Genomic DNA, 23,777 nt, shown 5'->3' on the forward strand with positions numbered 1-23,777 from the left:
GACTTGATTTGAGAGTGGAGGGAGAAATTGGTGAGGGAGCTGTTCTTCCCTCAGGGATTACGGCCCAAGGGGCCCCCGAAGTCTGGGGCCTCTGGGGAAAGTGGAATAGGAAGTCCAGGTGAGGGTCCCGACTCCCCGAAGATTTACACAAGAGGCTAGGCAGTGGGGCCTCACGTGAAGAGCAGGCTTCTTTCAGATGAGGTTCCAGTTGGGCTGTAGATCTGCACGGGCTCAGATCGGCAGTCAGATCCCAAGTCTAGTTCTTGGTTTTTTCACGCCTTTCGTATTCCAGACGTACAAGGGTTTCGGTGGGAGGTTTTGCGGAGCGAATTAAGCCTTCGAAGAGAAGAATGCGGTAAAATCGACAAAATTGTCATTAGTGTGAAACGCCCTCGCTCTACCTTGTGCTGCATGTTAACAGGGCACCTTTTGATGCTTTAAACCTTTCAAATCTACCCACCCATTTCGTGGATACACAGACTGAGACAGGTAGTGTTTAAGCATTTTACTTAACTTCGAGACTATGTCGGAAATATGCCAGTTGCACTTGCCTTAATTCCGAGCATTTTCTTATGTCAATTTCTGTCTTAAGGTCTGTTTCGAGGGCAAAACTGCGACTTAATTTGGAAAGGGAGACAAGGTGTCTGAAACAAACAATAGAATTTATTTTAAAAAAATATCGTGACTATAAAAAATTTCAACTGTTCTTCAGTGAATATATCTTGATTCTTTTCCTTTTTGCTTTTGTGTGGCTCTTATAATTTGGATGATCATCTTTACTAAATATCTTACAGAAACTTGAATAAACTCGGCTCCACCCCTGAATGCCTTTATTTACAATTTTTCCGTGGCATATGTTAAAGGCATGGTATCAGCTGTGCTTGGAAAGACGTATTACATTGTGCAATACCCTTCTTTCATTCTCTCATTAGTGCTTCATGAAATTCTAATTGGAATTTAATACAAGGAATTTCCGTTTTTATTGAAACGAATATTGAACCTACTTGAGAGAGATTCACATTTTTAGTTTTGCTTAATATGTAGTACAAAAGTCTGGAGAGGATTTACATTGGAAATACGATGGAGAACTGAAGCACAATAATGATAACATACACGTTTGCACCTCTTTTAAAATATTTCATAGTTTGGGTTATCTGGAACAAAACTAAACTAGCTTCGATTAAGTGGGCATTTTAAAAATTATTTCTAAATGTTATGGGAAGATGTCCTCCAAGAAAGTTTTAGCTATTTTGCTTTCTGTTGCGTTTACCATGGAGAATTGAACTGTCATTAAGAACTAGATTTGGCCACAAAACAATTAGATTCTTCCCTAATACTGACCTTAGTTTCAAAAAAGTTTAAATGCTTTGATGTATTTAATAATATAATCATTTAGTTCATTTTGATACTGCTTTAAGGAAATGTAACATTGTACTAAGTAGATCAGTAGTACAACTGATGTCGGTGTTATATATAAAATATTTTCTCTTTAACCTAAACCCTTTATAATAAGTTAAATTTTAACTAAACTCAGCATTAAAAAGATTTTGGAAATCTATTATTTTAAAAATATGTGTTGGTAGTATCTGTATGTTGATAATATTTACATTGAACAAAATTGATAAAAACTTGAACTGTAACTGGAAGTATTCATTTAAAAATTTACAGTTTATGTCTCATGACTTTAAATATTACTGACTTTCATCATATCTGTATTAGGACATGTAGGAAACAATTTTATTCCATTTTGTCTGACTACTTTACATTTGTAGAAGACTGATGAAAAAGTAGAAACTGCATTTTTATTTGGCATCAATAAGTAGTTCTTTTGCTGAATTCAGCTACCTCATTTCAGCTACTTTTTGGAAGGAGATGTGTTCTAAATAGTTTAAGTTAGCTAAATTAAATGAATGTAACTACTTCTCTTCAGTTCTGCCTACAGACTAGTTTAAAAAGTGCCTACTCTAGCCCTGGCTGATGTGGCTTAGTAGATTTGAGCATCTGCCTTGGAATTGAAAGGTACATGTTTGATTCCCAGTCAGGGCACATGCCTGGGTTGTGGGCCTGGTCTCTGGTTGGGGGCCAGCCAGAGGCAACAGATCATGGTATCTCTGGCACATTGATGTTTCTCTCTCTTCCTTCCTCTCTAACAGTAAATAAATATTTAAAAAGTAAACTACCTTGGAAATGAAAGAGCAAGATTATGGAGCATCTTAAGTTTAAAATACACGTAGATGAATTTTGAGAATGTATAGCATAGATCCACTGTCTTTTGATCTTACTGTGCATACCAATTTTCTTGATGTAAATATTTAGTATTTAGTAAATGTTTTCATAATAGGAAATTAGTTTATATTGGTTATAACACAGGTGGATATTTTTCTTGACAGCTTGAGTGATAAGTAAGTTTAGATAATGTTTGGATTTTGTTTTCTATTACTTAGAACCAACGCAGATCTATAGATTTCTTCGAACTCGGAATCTTATAGCGGTAAGTCATCAACAAAATATATCAATGTTATTTTTTTCTTAGAATTTCACTTACTTAATTTTAATATATTTAATTTCTTTATAGCCAATATTTTTGCACAGAACTCTCACTTACATGTCTCATCGAAACTCCAGAACAAACATCAAAAGGTACATTTTATGAATCTTAAAGTTAAACTATGTTAAAGTTTTGTTTTAAAGTATTCTTTTTAATTAAGGATTAAATATGAAAACTTAGGTGAAAGAATGGCAGGTTGAATTGTTTGCAGAGTGATCATTTTAATAGTATCATTTTCATAAATCTCAGTTTATTATCATTTTTTTCCTAATAGAAATGATTTAGTAATGAAGTGAATGAAATGATTTTATGACTTCTGTTTTCACTACATGCTACATGTTATTTTTAAGTTTGGTAGAAGTTGAGGATTTAAATACTTATCAGCGGGCTTGAACTATCTTGGATACATAGACTTAACAGTTGATTTTTGAATGTTTCTTATGTGGTCTAACAGTAAAGAGTTTGCTTCTGTAATAGGTTCAAAAAGTCTCATTTTATGTCTTTGGTGGTGGTCTTACTAAAGGGGAAATATTTTTTAAGTCAATGGGATGAATGTCCTTAAAAAGCAAGAAGTTTTAATCATTTAGTCTTAAAATGAAGTCTAGAAATGTCAGAGCATATACTTGCTTTGTAACATTTAATATTTAACCATATATAATAGGGAATGCTAGTTTCATGTTTTACACACAGGGTTATTTATTGAGCAAATCAAGTGAACAGCTTGAAAGGAGAGAACTTTTTTACTAAGCATTTGGTGGTGTCATCTTGACTTGGTAAAACAATTAATTTTATCTAAGTAGACTTTTAAACTAAACTCCTTTGAAGACTCCTACTGGTTCCTAAGTAAGCATCATGTTTTCTATAGCAAGACATGCTTTAGTTTTATAGATTCATCTAGGTGGATTTTGAAGGATTGAATTGTTAAAACTATTTGTCTTCTGGTAATGTTTCTGAAGAGAGAATTGCATTTAATAGGTGAAATTTGCTACATGCCTAAATAATTAGGAAAAGGGTAGTGGATTCGGAAATAGAATTTAAAGCTCTTTACCTGTCAACTCCATTATTTGATCTATGCCTGAGTTCAGCAAACTTTCTCTGTAAAGGACCAGATAATAGGTCTAGGGGGCAGAGTTGAGAATATTAGATAGGATGTAGTACTTTTTTTTAAAAGATGTTTTTAAAAAAAATTATTTACTTATTTTTAGAGAGAAATGTCAATGTGTGAGAGGTACATCCATTGGTTGCCTCTTACACATCCTTACCTGGGGTTCTGGCCTGCAATCCAGGCATGTCCCTTGACTAGGGATTGATCCAGCGACCTTTTGGTTCGAAGGCCTGCACTCAATCCACAGAGCCACACCAGCCATGGTGGGAGGGTGTAGTACTTACACAAAAAGAAAGATACCAAATGTCCACAGATTTTTTTTTTATTGTTGAAATTCAAAATGTTTTGAATTGAGTACAGTGTTTTGAAATACAGACCTACTTTGGTGAGCAATGTGGGATTCTTTTATTTTTGCAGGGTTAGGGGAGATAACATTTGCTTAATTGGGGTTTAGAGTTAGTCTCTGTTACAAATCAGTTACAAATGTTTATCAGTAGAAACCATTTTTAGATTGTAGGCTGTGTAAAACAGATAGTAGGCTGGATTAAATAGTGGTTAACTTTTTCCTGTAGTATTTTTAATATGAAAGATTAGCTGAGTTATCTAGGATGCTGCCAGATTTATATTTAAAAGTGATTTTTTTTCCAAATAATTTGAGTTAAACCATAAATGGATAAAAATTATATATCCATTTAAAGCCTAAGTTCATCATTTTCCCATCATGTTTGTTTGTTAGACTAATTGTTTCATTGTCAGATATGTTTCTGTTATCTGCTAATGGGTGGAGGTGATATTAAAAGCTTGGTAGTAGAAATTAATTTTTTTAATTTATTGCCCTTTTGGTAAAAAAACTTATCTTTTGGGCAAGTTTCAAAACAGTTTACCAGCCAAGAAACATAAATTCCACTTAGTGTATTTCTGTACAAAAAGTGCATTAGGGGAAAAAATGCATTACGAATTACTTAATTCTTTTGTTATATCACTGGCCTATATAAAGCATTAAAACTGATTTTTAACAGATATACCACAGCTTATATCTTTAAATGAATCCTGTCCTGTTTAAAGTAGTTGGTAGCTTTGAGGGTGGTGTTTAGTCAGTAATTGTGGTCTTTGTTTGAACTGTTTTTGGAACTTCTTTTATAAAATTGCTTTTAGTACTGCCCCTTTGCTCAAAATGTTTTTGGAACTAGCATTGTACTTTAGTCTCACTTCATAGATGTATTCACATTCTATAGGTTAACACTATACTGGAAATACAACAAAATGGAAATACTAGTGAGGAGAAGGACATCTTGTATTGAATTCATTTTATAGTTTTATGTAAACTGTTTTTTAATTCCCCCAAGAAAATCTCCTAAAATTTGATTTTAAAAATATTCTCCTTTTTGATAACTATTTCCCTTATTAAATCTGAGCTACAGTAGTTGTACCTTTCTAAAGAACAGAAATACTTGGTGTTGACTGATGGGGCTGCTTTTGTATAGTTGTTTGTGTGGTTTTTTTTCCTAAGAAGAGATGGGATGTCTTTGTGATCTTACCTGTTTCAAATGGTTGTTAATATTCAGTTCTCCTTTGCAGAACTCCTTAGTTTTGGAAGAGATGAACCTTGTGACTTAGTCTTATCTTTACTTGCAACAGATAGCATTTCTTCTTAATCATTACACAAAGATAAACATTATTCTTAAAAGTTTTTAGTGGTTTTATTACCCTCTTTAGTAGTACATTTCAGTATACTGAAAAGTTCTTTGTGACTAGCCCAAAGGAATCTTACATTTTTCTTCTTTCTTCTCTCTTATCTGTGGAGATTGAAAATGTATTGCCCTGCTTCAGAAAGTACTTCTTACTATGTTCTGTTGGATGAAACTTTATTATTGAAGTTTTCAGTAACTCTAGAGGTAAAGAGAGAAGGTTTTTTTAAAAAGATCTTTTGTTAATGGGGGCTATTTATTTACCTGAAATATAGATTGTATCAATTCTGTTCTTCCTATCAGTTTTTTACTGCAACACATTTACATTAACATTACTGATAATTTTTATTATAGCAATTGAGTATAATAACTGGTTTTGAAGAATGAGAATATTAGTAATTTCTAGTATCTGAATTCACGCTTTACAAAGTAATTGGAATACATTAAGCTTTTCAAGTCCTAAATTTGAAAAGAGAATATGAATATATAAAGAAAAATATTTGTTTCCAGTTAACATGTGGATCTAGATTTTCAGTCTCTAATCTCTAGAACATTTATAGAAGACCAACTTAAGAACTAAGATAAGGTTTATTTTAGGATCCAGTCATTCTTATATTACTTGGCAGGATTTTGGTTTTTTGGGTTTTTTTTTTTTAAGATTTTATTTATTTATTTTTAGAGAGAAGGGAAGGGAAAGAGAAAGAGGGAAAGAAACATCAAGGTATAAGAGATACGTTAACCCGTTGCCTCTCACACACCCCCTACGCAGGAACCTGGCCTGCAATCCAGGCATGTACCCTGACTGGGAACCCAACTGGTGACCTCCTGGTTCGCAGGCTGGTGTACCAGCCAGGACACAGAGTGTTATTCTTCATTTAAGTTTCAAGCTTATGGAAAAATTATTAAACTTGTTAAGTTAAAAGCTAATAATATGATTTGGTGGGTATGTCCCCTAAACTTCAAAATTTTTTAATGATAATGACAATCCCTTTAATATGATATAATGTTTAACTTTAGCCATTGCTAATAATGTTTGAGGATGTTTTGTTAACTCTAGATTTTTATATAAAATATTTTATGTGATAGTGCTAGCACATATTTGTCAGGTTACTTAATAAAAGGATGACTGTTTCAAAATATTCATAATTTGCATTTGTTTGGCTCAGTCTGACAGATGCTTGAATACCTACCAAGTATAAGGCACTATGCCAAGCATTATGTGACTTACCTTGAAAAAAAGCAATCTCTGCCCATCAGGAGCTTATAATATAGCAGGAGAAATAAAATATTTATGTAAGTTTCATATTTAGGAAATGTTAAATATAAACCAAGTGGTATAGGTAAGGAGAAATCATTCTGGTTTGGGAATAATAACAAAAGGTTTCATGGAAAAATTAGCATTTGAGATGGGACTTGAAGGCTTGTCTGCTGTATTAATAACATACACTGTCTTTATAGTATTGTTATGGCTAACCACCCATAATTTATCTTATTAAAAATAATAAACATCAGATTTCCAGCTTGCGTATTATAGTGACAATAAAGTGTAATCTGTTTGTTTTTCCCAGTTGAGAAGTGATTATTTTGTTTATCTGTTTCTTCCAGGAAAACATTTAAAGTTGATGATATGTTATCAAAAGTAGAGAAAATGAAAGGAGAGCAAGAATCTCATAGGTAAGATGATCTATCAGTGTACATTAAGTGACATACTTGAGGAAAGAGGAAAATGATAGTGATCATTTCCCTAGTGATCACCTTAATATTATAAGGAGTTAGAAGGAACTTTAGAGGTCACTTGGTCCAAACTCTTACACAAGTCAGGGATTATTTCCACTATACTATTCCTGGCAGAGATTCCTTAAGCTTCGTCTGGAATACTTCCAGTGCTGGGAACTCAACTGTTTTCTAAGGCAGCTATGTTCATAATTATCTCTCTTACCACTTTCTTGCATTTTGTATACAAGTTTCTGTAACTTTTGCAGTTGTTAATCTTACTACCTCACCTGAGGAGGGATGGAGACCCATATTTGTGGTGTACTTATTATATGCCAGGTGTTTCACATCATATCTCTTCTAAGTGATCATCTTCAGATCTGAGAGAGGCTCTCTTTTTTCCCATTTTGTACAAAAAATTATTTGGTTGATTTTAGAGGGAGAGAGGAAGGAAGAGTGAGATAGAGACATCTATGTGTTCCACTTAATTATGCATTCATTGGTTGATTCTTGCATATTCCCTGACCAGGGAACATATCTGCAGTGTTGGTGGATTGGGATGATGCTCTAAACAACTGAGAAACCCAGCCAGGGTCTCTCTTTTCCATTTTATCTTTTGCCTTATTTATATCTTTTAGGCAAAGTATTCCTAACTTTACTTTGTATTTGAAGTTTGACCCTTTGGGAAGAATATACTTATTGTATGTTTTCAAATGTGATATCCAGAACTAATTTCCTAAATGTCCTAACAAGCCCAATATCTGCCTAGGCCAGACAGTATACTTCCATCCTTAAACAGTATGCTTCTGTTTATTCTTTGGTATGTAAATTTAAAGAAAGTTGAATACTGTTCTAAAGAGAAGCAAGAACTTAGGTGGTATTTATTCATTAGAGTTGAAAAAATTGCCACAATGGATTTTTCTTTTGAGTTTTAAATCATATATTACCAGTTTAGATAGGCTATATGCTGACTTAATGATGCTCCATTTACAGTTTCTCATTTTAGTGACTGGTGTAAGATGTCATTTTTGTAGATGCTTATATTTAAAGTTTGGCTTTTGAATTAGGTTATTTTGTTACTTGAATTGTAAGATCACATTTTTTTATTTTATATCCTGCAGTCTTGTAGGACTGAAGTGCAATTTCTATTTCTGTATCTAGGCAATCCTGACTTGTAAATAAGCTTTGATAGTCTGTTCTAGAAGCTTAGATCAAAGGTCTTTCATTTATTCCTACCCAAGGAGTACCTTACAATACAAGATTGAGAATATTGCCAGTGATTGCATACTATTCTTTCTTGAATATCAATTCCAGATCCTTGTCTGGTCACTTACCCTGGACAGAGCTCTTGGGATCCTCAGGGCCTTTTTAACTTAAAGAGTAAGCTGCATTCTGACCTCCCTGCCTCTTTTCTCCTGAACGCCTGAATAGTTTGCCCTCCAGGTCATTCATGGTTCATGTAAGAGGGAAGAATGAACCAAGAAGAAAATTTTACCCTTTTCTTCACCTTCCCTATCAAGGTTCTACCTTCATCACTGCTAAACCCTACCATTATCTTTGTGACATTGCTTTTAATAACTATTATAGAGCTTGCCTTAAAGGGTGTGCTATGAGGGAGACAGGACATAACAGTTCTTTCTGAATAATCACTCACTCAGTAATTTTGTTCCTTTTGACCCAGTGTGTTCAATAGCTACACCTGTACTGTAGTAGGTACTGTTAACCAACTCACAGAAACATCAGAGATTTGAATAGAATTCCTGCTTGTAATTTTGAAAAAAAACTTTTTCAATTTTTAGGATCCAACTGGGACCAGTGAGTTGGACATTTCAATCCCCCAAGATACTTTATTTTCTAAAACCTAACTCTTTGTTGAAACTGACCATGCTTAATACCCAGTAAGGCACTTTAGGCCAAGTATTTACTGCATTAAGAACTCATGTTCTTTTAGTACTTCCAAAGTTCTAATAGCTCCACTCCCCCCAAAACTGCAAAGATTTTATGAAATCTTAATATCAAGATTCATAATACCATAGTACTAGAGCCTGAAAATTATCATCAAATGCCTGGCCTACTTACGACATTTGTAGTGACTTGCAAACCAAACCAAATTCCCAGCATTGTCTCTTTAAAATGAAGTTGATGCTCCGGGATTTTTTATGTAGTTTCTACTCTATAGTTGTCTTACTGGTGACAGATAATGTCAGAAACTTACTATGGGCAAGAGGTGATAGGGGAAAAAACACAGACATTTCATGGTTTTTACTTCTTTAAGGTGTCAGTCAATTCATGACAATAGACCAGAATTGTCGTCTGTCACCTCAAAACTCAATTAAAAGTCTACTATCCATGAAGATTGTTTCTTTTCTTGAAAAATGGCTTCTGAAAACTCCACAGCAGTGAGCAAATTTTAGAAATTTATAGTGGTCTCATCTAGTCTCCCAAATTTTTACTGATGATTCTACTTTTTTGGTGTGATTATATTTATAAATAAATTTTAAAATTATTTACTTATTTAGAATGCCTTATAACCTATCCTCTCTAGCTCTTGTTTCTGACACTTCAGTTTATTGTTGGTTTAATTTATTTTGGTTTTGACCAAGCACCATGGCTTATTGGAGTAAATCTCTAGTATTTTTGTAGTTTTTCTCTCCTAGCAGGATTCCTAGGGGTCTGTTGTGCTATTAATCCTACCAGTTTTGGAATTACTAGTCATAACTCCTGACTTCTAAGTGCATCTCCACGAACTGAAAGGTCAGCTTGAAAATATTTCCAAATTGGAGTTGCTTCCAAAAGAATTTTCTGGGGCCAAATGAGAAGCAGAATGTCTCCTTTCTCTTCCCCTTAATCATCTTTTATTCCTGGTCCAGTGTTAGTAGCTAGAGAAGTCCCCTCAAAAGGTAGCTGAACTACAACTTTTACTAGGGATATTTTTAAGTCTCTGTTTTTAGTAGGTTAGTAAGGTAAAGTGCCTTTTTGTAGTTGTTATTACAACCTAAGCTTTAGAATTAGAAATCTTCCTTTTCTAAGCATCTTTTTGTACTATAATAAGGCACCAGTCTTTTTTTTTTTTTTTAATGGAATTCCCATTTACTTAGTGTACCAATGTCCCAAACACTATACTAAATCATGGGGAATATATAAAATAAGTGCTGAGAAAGAAAATGAGTGTTTAAAGCAGGAGAATTAGCTGCTGTTTGAAATGGTGGTCTTGGGAGTAGTGATAGTCAAGGAGGGTTTTTCTGGAAAAAATGAACTGAGATTTGAAAGATAACAGGAGTAAAATGGGGCAAGAGTGTGAGCAGAGAGCTGGTTCTAGATAAAGGGAGTATTATACATACGTCAGTAGAGGCCATGGTGGCTGACAGGGAGAGTGGCATTAGATGAGGCTGGAGCAGATGGCCTTGGCTAGATAATGCAAAGCCTTGTAGGCTGTTTAAGGATATTGGTCTTTATCCTAAGAAAGCCATAAGTTATTTTAAATATATCATGTTAACGGTACTTCCCTACCCTTGTCTTTTAGAGATTTAACTGCATTTTTTAAATTTCAGGCTGCTACTTAAGTTGATGGTATGTCTTTCCCACCATTAATAAGATCTAATGTTTTCCTTCTTTTTTCTTTCTCACTTTTTTCTTTTTAACAAATCCTGTTTTGACTACACATTTTGAAGTTGTTTTCATGCTTGAGTTTTAGTTGTTTGCTTTTCAGAACCTGGGCTATAAATTTTGTTTTATATATCTGTTCCTGAAGGTGCCTTATTAACCAACACTGAGCATGTCTTCTTAAAATCTAACTGTGGAAGAACAAATTTTTTAAATATTCCTTTCTCGTATAATATTTGGGGTTGACCATAATTCCTTTATGTTTTGTCTGTAATACTAACAGAATGTGATTGATTTATATGGAATGGATTTCCTCCCATTCATCCAACTGTATCTTCTCACTACAAAGAGTTCCTAGCTTTGTATCTGAACCTCAAAAGAAATACCAGATATCAAAATAATGGGTTTGCGGCATTCACCAGTTCCTTGGCTTCATATATCATAGTATTAAATATATAAGAAAAGTTGGGTAACTAACATCTTGCCAAATAGTTTATCATCAAACTTGTCCTGTTATTGAAGTAAAATAGTCTTGACCCTAGAAATGAAACCTTATACCTGCCAGTATCATGTGTACAAACCAGAGTCACTAGTCTTGGTGTTTTTCTAACATAAAAACTTTGGTCCTTCTGTGGGATTTGGCTATTTTCTTTTTTGGTTCTTCTTAAAATTTGACTTTCCTACATGAATCATATCAAAATACTTATCTCTTATAAATTTAAGTGTATGTAACCTCATTCTACAGACTGCTTTAGAATTGTCAGATGTTTGTGCTTGGAATCTTACCTCAATTCAAATTTCTCATCTAGTTTCCTATTGCTTGCTTCCTCAAAAGGTATGGTTAGGAAATGGCACAAAGGTGAACCAAATTCTTACTGATACCTTAATACTGATCACCTAAGCAAGGTCCTGTGCAGCCTAAAACTAAATATGCCTGACCAATCCTACAGGTTTCTTTTCCTTCCCTTTTTCTAATCCAGATTAACCAGTTAAAATGTGACTATAGTAGCCATTAGAAAGGGAAGAGGATGAATCAGGAAGAAGAAAACTAGCCTGTTCCTTGGATGAAACCAGCTGAGAAAGTATCAACTAGGCCTCACTGTTACATTTTATTCTGGGTATATATCAGAATTTACTAAGGAGGGAGAGGGGAAGGAGAAAAGGTGCATAGTAAATTACACTCCCAGAGTTATTTTTTAAGTTGGTTAATTTAAATTTGTAGTTTCTTTTCTCAAAGAAACAATGGTATATTATAATGATGGCTGAATGTGCTTGCTATCTAATTTAACTCATAATGTACTATTTAAAACTTTCAAACCCTCTGTGGTGAAGGACCTTTCTATTTGTTTTTAATTTCCAGTTTTTTGCTGATAGATACCTTTGTAAATATATTGATCACATGTTTGTATGTTATGGCAATGCTAAATTTCTATAAAGGTTTTTGAAGTCTTATTTTTAATTTTTTACCTTGTGGAATGGTATGCTTTCCCAGTGATACCTCAGTTTGCAAACCACATTTTGAATGACACTGATACAAAATATTTTCTGGGGTAGATCAATGCAAGATGTTTCTGGCATTTCAAAGTTAGAAGTTAGAATCACATTTCCTATAAAAAACAATGTAAGTAATAATAAGTATTATAGTATAATAGTAATTGCACTAACTTAAAAATCTTATTACTCTAGGAGGACATCATTCTTATGAAGAGCATTTGTTGAATGCCTCTCTATAAGACACTGCTAGGGCAGGTTCTAGGGTCACCAATATAATAAAATGATTATTGAAAGAGAACCTTTGTGAAAAAAACAGTGACAAAAAAGTGATAAATTCAAGTGCTTATCAAGGAAATTAAGCTTTTGGTCATTAAGTTCTGGGATGGTTGGGGATGGTTGCTTTGTAGAAGAGGTTTTATGCAAGCCTCAATGCAAAGAGGTCATTTTCTCATTTTATGGATATCATGTCACAGCTAATAAAGACCCAAAATTCAAACCTGGATTTTCTGTCTCTAATTAATCTTCTATTTTCATAATCTGTTTTATCATTGTAATATATTTTCCTATATCAGGCTTTAGTGCAGATAAAAAGAAATGGGAGCCATGTTATAGACAACAGTAAGACTAAAGATTTGACAGTTGGGTACTCATGAGAAAATTTGAAGAAAAGAATGATACGTACAAAATGGTGTTTCTAAGAAAATTAACCAGGCCTTAGTATATAGGTTTAATTGAAACAACTAAGAACAAGATAGGTTGGTTGTGACTAACATATTTTCCAGCATGTGGAAATTATAGAATATTCCTCTCTGTATTTCAGTGATGTTTTGGACTTGCTAATTCTGCTCTGTAAGGTGACATTTATGGAACTAATTTCATAGGAAAATGCTAGATATCTTTTAGTAATTAAATAGCATATGGGTTTTGTAAATGACAGGTATACTTAAAAAAACAACTTGTACGCCCTGACTAGTGTAGCTCAGTGGATTGAGTGCCGGCCTGCACACTGAAAGGTCCCTGGTTTGATTCCCAGTCAAGGCACATGCCTGGGTTTCAGGCCAGGTTCCCAGTTGAGGATGTGTGAGAGGCAGCCAGTTGATGTTTCTCTCTCACATGGATGTTTTCTCTTCCTCTCTTTCTCCTTCCCTTCCCCTGTCTCTTAAAAATATATAAAAATTTTAAAATCTTGAAAAAAAATAAACTTTTGGTATAATATTCAATAAAATATATTCACCTTAAACACGTGGTTTGAAATTTGACAAATATATATACTTGCATATCCATAACCACAATCAAAATGTAGAACATTTTCATCACTTTGAAAAATTCCTTTGGGCTTCTTTACAGTCATCTCCTCAATGTACTTTTTAAAAAAATGTATGAATTATATGCAGTCAAATTCGCTCTTTTTGGTATATAAAAAGTTTTGACAAATGTATGAGGTCTGTCCAAAAGGTATCCAGCCATGTAGTGTGAAAGATAGAGGCTTTATTGAAGAAGATACAAGAAATATTATACATAGGACAATGACACCTCAGTCCCCTTCAAAGTAGGCACCTTGGAACCTAACCCAGTTCTCCCAGTTGCCATTGGCTGCCCCATAGTATTTTCGTAAACCTCACTGATGGTCTGAAATCTCTTTTCTTTAAAGGTGATTTTAGTTTTGGGTAAAGCCAGAAGCCACAAGGCACTACTAAATCTGGGCTGCAGGGGAGCTGAGTCACCTGGGTGATTTGATGTTTCACCAAAAAACTCTGCACAAGACGTGATCCATGTGCAGGAGCGTTGTGATGAAACCACCAATGACCAAGTGCCCATAGCTTGGCCTTCTGAATCATCCAGATAGTTTCCATGGAAGAATGTTCAAGCTTAATGCAAAATTTGATACAAATTCATTGCTCTGCTTGCTCAGTCATTTTTGAATGCAATGCCACACAGAACACATGCTCTCTTAATGGCATCTAACACCTGCACTGAACAGTACAGTGAAGTAGTCATTGTTCACACATTTACATTCCAGGCCACTCTTCCTGGCTGCCAGTTATGTTGATGTCGTGTAAACTGTTCTCATTATATTAACAATGACTGATTTTTTCCAAGGCAGACCTTGTATAGAGCCAGGTGACTACACTTGAGATAACCCTAACAATGCCCTCATGCCTCTTAGAGCCAACCGTCCCCACTCCCGATGTACTTTTATTTATTTTTCTTTAAAATTTTCCCTCTCATCTGAGGACATGCTCACTGATTTTAGAGAAAAGGTAATGGCAGGGAGAGAAACAATTGGTTGTCTCTTTTATGCGCCCCGACTGGAGAAAACCACAACCTAGGTGTGTGCCATGATTGGGAATTGAACCCATGACCTTTCTGTTTACCGGACAATGCTGCAGCCAACTGAGCCAGGGCCCGATGTACTTTTAAGATCTATCTTATTTCAAAAAGCGAGGGACCTGTTTTCAAGAATTCCATTGTATGCCACTTTTATTTTATTATATTTAAGTTGTTACTTTTTTAAAAGATTTTATTTATTTTTAGAGAGAGAAATATCAATGTGTGGTTGACTCTTACATGGCCCCCACTGGGGACCTGGTCCGCAACCCAGGCATGTGCCTTGACTGGGAATTGAACTGGCAACCCTTTGGTTCGCAGCCTGTGCTCAATCCACTGAGCTACACCAGCCAGGGCAAGTTGTTATTCTTGGTTTTTCTCTCATATTTATGCTTTCCACTCTGCTTGGATTCTTTCATAGTCATTTTGTCCTTTAATGATATCCTGGCATACTTTTGTTGGAACTATTCTAGAAATATACTTTGAGACCCCTCTCCTATAATTCTTTTCCCCTCCCTCCCTTAATTGATTGTAGAGAGAGAAGCAGCCATTTGTTGTTCCACTTACGTATGCATTCATTGGTTGCTTCTTGTATGCGCCCTGACTGGTTATAGAACTCGCAGCCTTGGCATCTGGGGATAGATGATGATCTAACCAACTGAGCTACTCAGCCAGGGCATTAGCATTGTTTCATAGCTTATCTCAGTGAGAATATAGAGGCATCCTCACATCTTCTGTTGAAATATTTCACTGGCCTTTTATTTATCTAAGAAAAAGAGAAGTCCCAGGCAAAGTTAAAAATTAACCTTTTCGTAATACGTCATTTCTAATCATTACTTGCTCTTTAATAACTGTCTTGACTCAGTGTCTTTATATAATTCTTTCCCCCTGCTTTTAAGAATGCCTAGATTGTCACCACCATTTTTATAAACAAAAACATACCTTTTATGGATCCGTATTGCCCTTTAACTACTATTTACTTTCATTTATTACACTAGTAAATGTCTTATGTAAGAAATCAGTACTGTTTCCCTTTCCCCAACATGTGTTCTATATAGCCCTCTATCTGGTGTCTTGCCACACTACAGAAACTGTTCTGGAAAGGTATAAATGGCCCCTGTTCAACAAATAGATTGCTTTATTTTGTATTTTAAAGGTACTACAAAAGCCTGTTGATGTTTCTGTTTGTTCTATTGCATCTTAATAGTTTTTTCATTGTTAGCAGATATTTTCAAAACAAACAGAAGTGTAAACATGTTGAAACAGTAAATTATAGATGTATAGCAAATTTGTAATTGTGTATTTCTCCCCTGATTGAAGTACAAAGTGATGGGTTCTGCATCATTTGTTAGAAGGTTGAATTCCCATAACTTTAGAATATTTAGACACTTTTACATAGATTCAGCAGCCTTTATCAAATTTTTTTTGAAGGGTGGAAAGGAAAACTTGTTCCCCTTTTATAGGTACAATGCTAAAGCACAATAAATTAATCCTGCCCCTCATTTGGTGGTCTGTTTTCATCTACCTTACTCCTTTGGTGTTTTCTTTCTTTGTATCACGGGTTTGTTTTTTTGTTTATTTGTTTAATTTGCATAAACACTTTTCTATGTCAGCAGGGAAAACAGAGTTGTGGGCTTGAACAGAATTAGGAATAAGAAAATCAAATATTTATAAATTACCTGAAGTAGCTTTGATTTTAATGTGATATTTTAAAGTCTAGGCTGTTTTTATTATAGTGCATTAAAGTGATAAAATGTCTTATTTTGTTTTGTTTAGCTTGTCAGCTCATCTGCAGCTTACCTTTACTGGTTTCTTCCACAAAAATGGTATGTATTTAAAAATAAACATTAGCATTCTAACAAACAAATACCTTTGTGAATGGAAAGATAATTACTGTATGTGTACAAATTTATGAAATTATATTTAATAGATAAGATATTGATTCTGATAAACTTCTTGTTAGTTCACCTCTCCAACAGTTTCCTTTATTGTTTTATGTGGTTCATAGTGGGCTGTGGAGGGTGTAACTTGCAACTTTTTAAAAAGTAATGGTTCTCAAATGTTAGTGATTATATAAAAACATTTTGACACTTTGTTTAAAATTCATGTAACTGGGCCCTACAAAGGGTCAGATCTAGTAGGATTTTGGTGTAGCTTAGGAGCCTGCATTTTAATAAAGCACCAAGATTACTCAAACAGGTTGTCTAAGGAACAATTTTTTTCAAAGATTTTGTTTTTAGAGAAAGGGAAGGGAAGGAAAAAGAGAGAGAGAGAAACATCAATGTGCAAGAGAGCAACATCATTTGGTTGCTTCTCACACACACTCCAACCAGGGAACAGGCCTCCAACCCAGGCATGTACCCTGACCAAGAATTGAACCTGTGACCTTTTGGTTTGCAGGACAGCACTCAACCAGCTGTGCCATGCTGGTCAGGACCCAAAGAAATAAATTTTAAGAAACTTTGGCTTAAAAGCTTTTAAAAATTGTAGGTAGACGTTATATATAAAATTGCTCATAGTTTGGTCTTACTGCTTTCCTGCTATCCATTTTAACTTTCTAATAGATTTTGAAATTGTTAATCAATGCTGTCTGCTTTTTGTTTTTTTTAAGATTTTTTACTGTATTTATTTATTTTTAGACAGAGGGGGAGGGAGAAAGAAAGGGAGAGAAACATCAGTGTGTGGTTGCCTCACACGCCCCCTACTGGGGGCCTGGCCTGCATGTGCCCTGACTGGGAATCAAACCAACAACCTCTAGGTTCCCAGGCCGGTGCTGAATTCACTAAGCCACACTATCCAGGGCAGGATAAAAAACCTTTAGAACAAATATGTCAAGTTGGTATTTTGTAAGAAACAGGGTTTAATAAACAAAATGGTGACTTAGACCAGTTTGATAATTTTTTATATATAAGAATTATGAACTCTAGTCATATCTCTATTAGTAGCTAGTATAACATTCATCTTGTAGAGTCCTTTTTTAAAGTTGATTTTAGAGAGAGAGAAGGAGAAAGATTGACTTGTTGTTCCAGTTACTTATGCATTCATTGGTCACTTATGTGCCCTGACCACAGATTGAACTTGCAACCTTGACTTATGGGAACAGTGCTCTAATCAACAACTGAGTTACTTGGCCAGGGCTGGAGTCGTTGTTTCTAATAATTCATCATTATCTGTTTTTCTGTAGTACTTCTAAAGTTACCTGGACTCTAATACTTTAGAAACTTATTATTTGAATTTTGTAGGTCTGTGAGCCCTTTGTTCCCAGGGGCTTACCTAAAACATATAAATTATTCATCAGTGAAATTAGTAATGGACATTAATTGAATAATATTTACTGATTGTTATTTGGTTAATGTAGTTCAATTAATTTTACTTGAATTAAGTAGTTGAAATTAATTGGAAAATAGTTTCATTGAGCTTTTTTCATGTCTATATGACAAAATGTGTAAAGCTCAAAAATTACTCCAATTCACTTGAAGTTTTTATTTTTTTCTTGATGTTACTAAAGTAAATGAGAAAGTAAACTCTGTTGATACTTGTTACCAGAAAATAATTTCCATTTATAATCAAATTAGTGGAATTTGGGAGGAAACAGATATACTTACTGCCTTTCTTGTCTATTCAAGGTATATAAGTTGCCCGTTTGATTCCCAGTCAGGGCACATGCCTGGGTTGTGGGCCCTGTCCCTGATTGGGGCATGTGCAACAGGCAGCCGATTGATGTTCCCCTCTCTCTTCCTCCCTTCTTTCCCTTCTCTCTAAAAATAAATGAACAAAATCTTTTAAAAATCTCTAAAACCTGGTTATTTTCTTTTGTTTTTAAATGAAGACTTTTTGTTTAGCAGTTAATTGGAACTGCCTCAAATTAATACACAGATTATTAGAGTGCTGTTTTTGTGGTGAATAATGTTCAGGGAGTATTTTTGTTACTGCATTTTAGGCATTGAATTATTTTTCCTATATTAAAATAAAGTATTTTTATCTGAATATAACTTTTTTAAATTTAATCTTTGTTTTTTTTCCCCCACCACAATTTATTACCCTTTTACCGCCCCCCACCCCTCAGTAAACACCACACTGTTGTCCATGTCCATGAGTCCTTTTTGCTGAATCCCTTAACTCCCTTACCTCTCTACCCCACCCTAGCTAGCAGCCTGCTCTCCATCTATGAGTCTCTCCATTTTCCATGTTAGTTCAGTTTATTCATTAGATTCCACATACAAGTGAAATCATATGGTATTTGTCTTTCTCTCACTGGCTCATTTCACTTAGCTTAATATTCTCCAGGTCCTTCCATACTCTCGCAAAGGGTATAATTTTCTTTGTTTTTGGATATTACTTTCAAAGAGATTGATTCAGATGCATTTTATGCACACACCCTGCATAAGAAGAGTCTAAGTAGAAAAAAATTGTCTAAAATCTCCGAACAAAATTATTTTATTTCGGTATATGTTAATGGATTCATCTGTCATACTTCTACATATTACTGAAACTTGATGAATGAATAATTATTTAAAGTTTTGAACTATTAATGGTTTTGGGATTCAAAGACAAATTATAGATAAGTACTCTGGAACTTTAATTTGCAAAAGCATTTGTTAATTGATACAGAGAATATGGACTATATTTTAAAATTAAAATACTTAGACTTGGTGAACCAAGAGATTCCTCTAGGTAGTAAATGATGTCTTAATTTCTGCTATCCCCTTTAGGCTTTAGAGAAACTTTCAGGGAGAGGTAAAAAAAAAAATAGCTATTTTTCTTTTGAAATTAACTTGTGTAATGTTTACTTTTTAATTATTTATATATGAGGGTACATTTATTACAGCTGGGGACAGTAAGACAAGAAAGAGCTTAGCACAGACAGAGCAACAGGAGAGGCTAGGCAGGGCTGCTATTGCTCACTGAGAAGTCAGGGGAAAGGGGGCCTTGGAGACAGGTTCCAAATGTTAGGCAAGGACAAGTTGCCACTGCTCATGGCTTCCTAGTTGCAAGTCTTGTGCAATCCCTTGTGTTTAGTTTTTAAATCCATATTTTAATCTTTTTGGTTATGAGTCCTGGTCTAAGATTTTTTTAGTTTAATATCTCTGCATTCAAAATGCAACATGTAATAGTAACTAATTTAAATGTATCTTAAAGTAAGTTTTAATGATAGATACAGGGAGAAGGAAAAAATTTTTAAGGTTTATTTTTTGTGTGGTTGTCTCTCCTGAACTATTTTTTTAACAGAAGTTTTTTTTTAAGACTTTATTTATTTATTTTTAGAGAGGGAAAGAAGAGGGAGAGAGAGAGAGAGAAACATCAATGTGTGGTTGCTGGGGGCTGTGGCCTGCAACCCAGGAATGTGCCCTGACTGGGAATCGAACTTGTGATACTTTGGTTCGCAGCCCGCGCTCAATCCGCTGAGCTACGCCAGCCAGGGCTCTCCTGAACTATTTTTATTTTTGCTTTCCACCAAGAAACTTTAAGTGTGTTTGTCAAGAAATTACTTTTTGGGGGGACAAATACAGACAACACACAGTTTATTATAGTTTTTATTATTATTGATTATTATTGTTGTTTTTATTATTATTGTTATAGCAGAAATAATTGGTAAATTTTTTAGTTTAATTAAAATAATTGAGCCATAACTTGAATCAAAAGAAAACCACAATATATAAGAAGGTAATTATAATTTTCTTGTGAAAGTTTTATTTAAATGACTTTATATGTAAAGCTTTTTCAGAGTTTGCTGTACATTTGAAGCTGGTTTTGGTGAATAAACTTCTGAGTAGACTTTGTTACAAGAAGTCTTTTTGTTTGAAATTTCTAGGCTTCTTAGAAAATAAGTATTGTGTTTATATATTTTAAAGGATAACATTTTAAAATACTGATTTTTCTATTTAGATAAGCCATCACAAAATTCAGAAAATGAACAAAATTCTGTTACTCTGGAAGTCCTGCTTGTGAAAGTTTGTCATAAAAAAAGAAAGGTAACATATAAAACGCTATTGGTAGATTAAGTAGAATAATTTTTTAAGTTGAATATATTCATGTATATATACTTTGTTTTTAAACCTTTAAAGCTTTTAAGTATGTTAGTGCCTGAATTATAAAACCCATAACCTCTTTTGCCAGCCTCCCAGATCTACATGTTTTTTCTAGTCTGGCTATAGGTATATGTGTAAAACTTCCCCCATAGGAGTCTGACATTGAAGGAAAAAAGCTATCTTTCAGCATTTTCAGATATAAATTGATTTATCTCCCTGCCACTTCAGTGTCTTAGCTTCTTTTTTAGCTACTTGTCCCTATTGAAATATTAAGTGAGGGCTAAGAGAGAATTTTTCCAAGAGGATTACTTTTTTAAACGTTTTATTTATTTTTAAAGAGAGGGGAAGGGAAGGAGAAAGATTTGAGGGGAAGGGAAGGAGAAAGATTTGAGGGAAAGAAACATCAATGTGTGGTTGCTTCTCTTGCACCCCCCACTGGGGACCCAGCCTACAACCCAGGCATGTGCCCTGATTGGAAATCGAACCAGTGACCCTTTGGTTCACAGGCTGGCACTCAACCACTGAGCCACACCAGCCGAGGCAAAAGGATTACTTTTTGTAAAACTACTCTAAGGGAAAAAAATCCTGTTGCCCAGCATTATTGGGTATCTACTTGTTAATACATTGCTTCAAGTTTTTATTATAAGATGATGAAACAAGTGTAATGATGATTAATCATTGGACAACCTATGAAAGCCAAAAGATATTTTCTGTAGCCTCAAGTTGAGTCCTTGGGTATTTTAAGAGCAGGAATGACCTGTATGGAGTTCCTATTGCTGATTTTCTTCTAAAATCGTAGTGAGGTGATAAGGGGCTTAAAATCTGTGCATTGGTATGAAGTGGACTAAGGTGACAGGAGATAGCAGAGTAAGTATATATAAAAAACTTTGAAGTTAACGAATACAACTCCCTATGTTCTCCTAACCCCTTGCACATCTGATGTGCAGTGATGTGAATATTCTTCAATAAATAATTTTATTTAGGCAAAAAATTGTGAATATACTTGTATCCTTTTGGTGTTTCAAAAAAAATAGGCATAAGCATTTTCTTGGAAAGATTGATATATTAATATCAATCATCTCTGGAGTGTAAGACCTGGGGGGTGGAGGAGACATCTCATTTTATACTCTTATGGAATAAAGTTCTATTTTTACCATAAACATGTATTTACTTTAAAAAGAAATGTATTTACCATAAACATGTATTTACTTTAAAAAGTTACAGTGAAATATGTACTATATTTTCTTGTTATAAAGGTCTTAATGTATGCATCTTCTAATTTTTGAACTATATTCTTTCAGCATAATTCTAGTTAGTAATTACAGAACATTACTCATAAGATGGTTAATATTGCCTCTGTTAAACATACATGGATTTACTATCTGGGATTATAATTCTCTTCCTTTCTAATGGTGTCATCAATTATTTTGTTAAGTAGAAAAGTTAAGGGAAAAGATTATATGATTAAAAGATTCATTTGTATTAATGTTTTAAACATGATTTTAATTCTGTATTTCTAATTTAAAACTTTTAGATGATCATCAGCTAAATATCTATGTATTGTATCATCATTTTCAATATATTGGAGAAATCCTTATTTATGATTATTTATAGTCCTCATCATAAACTGTACTTATGATACAATTTTTCCAAATTTTCTTTTTGCTTCATCACAATTTTCGTAACTATGGTTAGAATTTTAGCATGTCCTTTGGTAATCTTGGTCTATACCATGTTTCCTATAACTGTGATTACAAGTTTTGTTGTAATTTTTATATATATTGTATGTGTATAAATATAATTTAATAATCTTTACTTTTGCAGGATGTAAGTTGTCCAATAAGGCAAGTTCCTACAGGTAAAAAGCAGGTGCCTTTGAATCCTGACCTCAATCAAACAAAACCTGGAAATTTCCCATCCCTTGCAGTTTCCAGTAATGAATTTGAACCTAGTAACAGCCATATGGTGAAGTCTTACTCATTGCTATTTAGAGTGACTCGTCCGGGAAGGAGAGAGTTTAATGGAATGATTAATGGAGAAACCAATGAAAATATTGGTAATTTTTTAATTTTAATAATTTTACTAGATTTTGTCATTGGAGCTTAAGGTGGTTCATGAAAAAGACTAGGTCAATAGACCTAGTATATCTTCATAGTATTAATAATTTTGTATTATTTCTTTTTGAGTTAATGTAATAATTTAAGACTACTATTCCAAGGGAAAAATGAATTGCATGTATTCTAATAGCATGACTTTTATTTGCAAATCTCTGATAGTTATAATGAGATAATTTTATGGTAGATTGACTGTTGGACTCTTGGCTGTCACGCTGTACTAAATATTTAATTTATAAAGCTCTCATTATTATGTGATGAAACATATCTCACTAATAGATGATGAAACATATTTCATACAGTAAAAAAATTGATGGAAAAGACTAATATTTCAAATCAGTCTCTCAGCAAATAATAAATTTGCCCCCCCAACATTTTATTGTGGAAAATTACATACAGAACAGTCAAGAATTTATGAAGACCAATATATCCTCACATTCTACACATAGATTGTACAATTGATACTTATTATTATATTTAGTTGTCATATGTACCCCAGTAGTTCTGAATCCACCTTTGAGGTAATCATTCAACCAACATATAGGTGCAGGGGATACAAAAATGATTAAAACATTCAGTTTTATCCAGCAACGGTTCACAACCTAGATTATGGATATAAACAAATACAAATAAGCACCAGCCCACCCTCACCTCACCCACCCCTACAGTTGAAAATTCGTGTGTAACTCAAGTTGGCTTTCTGCATCTACAGATTCGCGAGTGCAGATTGAAAATACACTTGATGGGTTTGAACTGCACAGGTATACTTATATACCCTGTGTTGTTCAAGGGTCAGGCATATTTGCAGCAAAAGGATGAGTGATCTAATAGAGGTATAGGTGAAGTTCAGTGGAGAATCACCTTTGAGTCTTGAAGTATCCTTTGAAGTTCTTGAAAAGTAATCATGAATAAGGACAATTGTTTTTCTCCTTGCCTAGCAAAATCATGCTGAACAGAAAACAACATTTGCACAAATGCGGAGTTATTGTCTAGGAATGTAAAAAAGTAAGGACAGACATATCGCAAAAACAAAATAAAGAGTGCAAATCTGGATAGTAAATTGCAATTTAAGTGTAATTTGGAATAAATGTAATATGTTAAGGGATCACATATCATAAATAGGACATTTTGCTTGAATATTTGATTCATGAGAAA

The 23,777-nt window shown here is 34.0% G+C and overlaps 1 protein-coding gene across 4 annotated transcripts in view; it reads left to right on the plus strand.

Moving 5' to 3' along the window:
• The window catches only part of SUZ12 (SUZ12 polycomb repressive complex 2 subunit), a 40,523-nt gene that overhangs the window by 618 nt on the left and 16,128 nt on the right, over positions 1 to 23,777 (plus strand). For 3 of the 4 annotated variants that reach the window (XM_028519524.2, XM_036033390.1, XM_036033391.1), the window contains 6 exons: positions 2,445 to 2,491; positions 2,576 to 2,640; positions 6,947 to 7,015; positions 16,256 to 16,305; positions 20,366 to 20,451; positions 22,333 to 22,564. In XM_028519524.2, the coding sequence (XP_028375325.1) occupies positions 2,445 to 2,491; positions 2,576 to 2,640; positions 6,947 to 7,015; positions 16,256 to 16,305; positions 20,366 to 20,451; positions 22,333 to 22,564 (549 nt within the window). The remainder of the gene's footprint in view (positions 1 to 2,444; positions 2,492 to 2,575; positions 2,641 to 6,946; positions 7,016 to 16,255; positions 16,306 to 20,365; positions 20,452 to 22,332; positions 22,565 to 23,777) is intronic. The other variant, XM_028519525.2, reaches the window with a different exon arrangement.

This window comes from Phyllostomus discolor, chromosome 8 (assembly GCF_004126475.2).
Source record: "Phyllostomus discolor isolate MPI-MPIP mPhyDis1 chromosome 8, mPhyDis1.pri.v3, whole genome shotgun sequence".
Taxonomy (NCBI): domain Eukaryota; kingdom Metazoa; phylum Chordata; class Mammalia; order Chiroptera; family Phyllostomidae; genus Phyllostomus; species Phyllostomus discolor.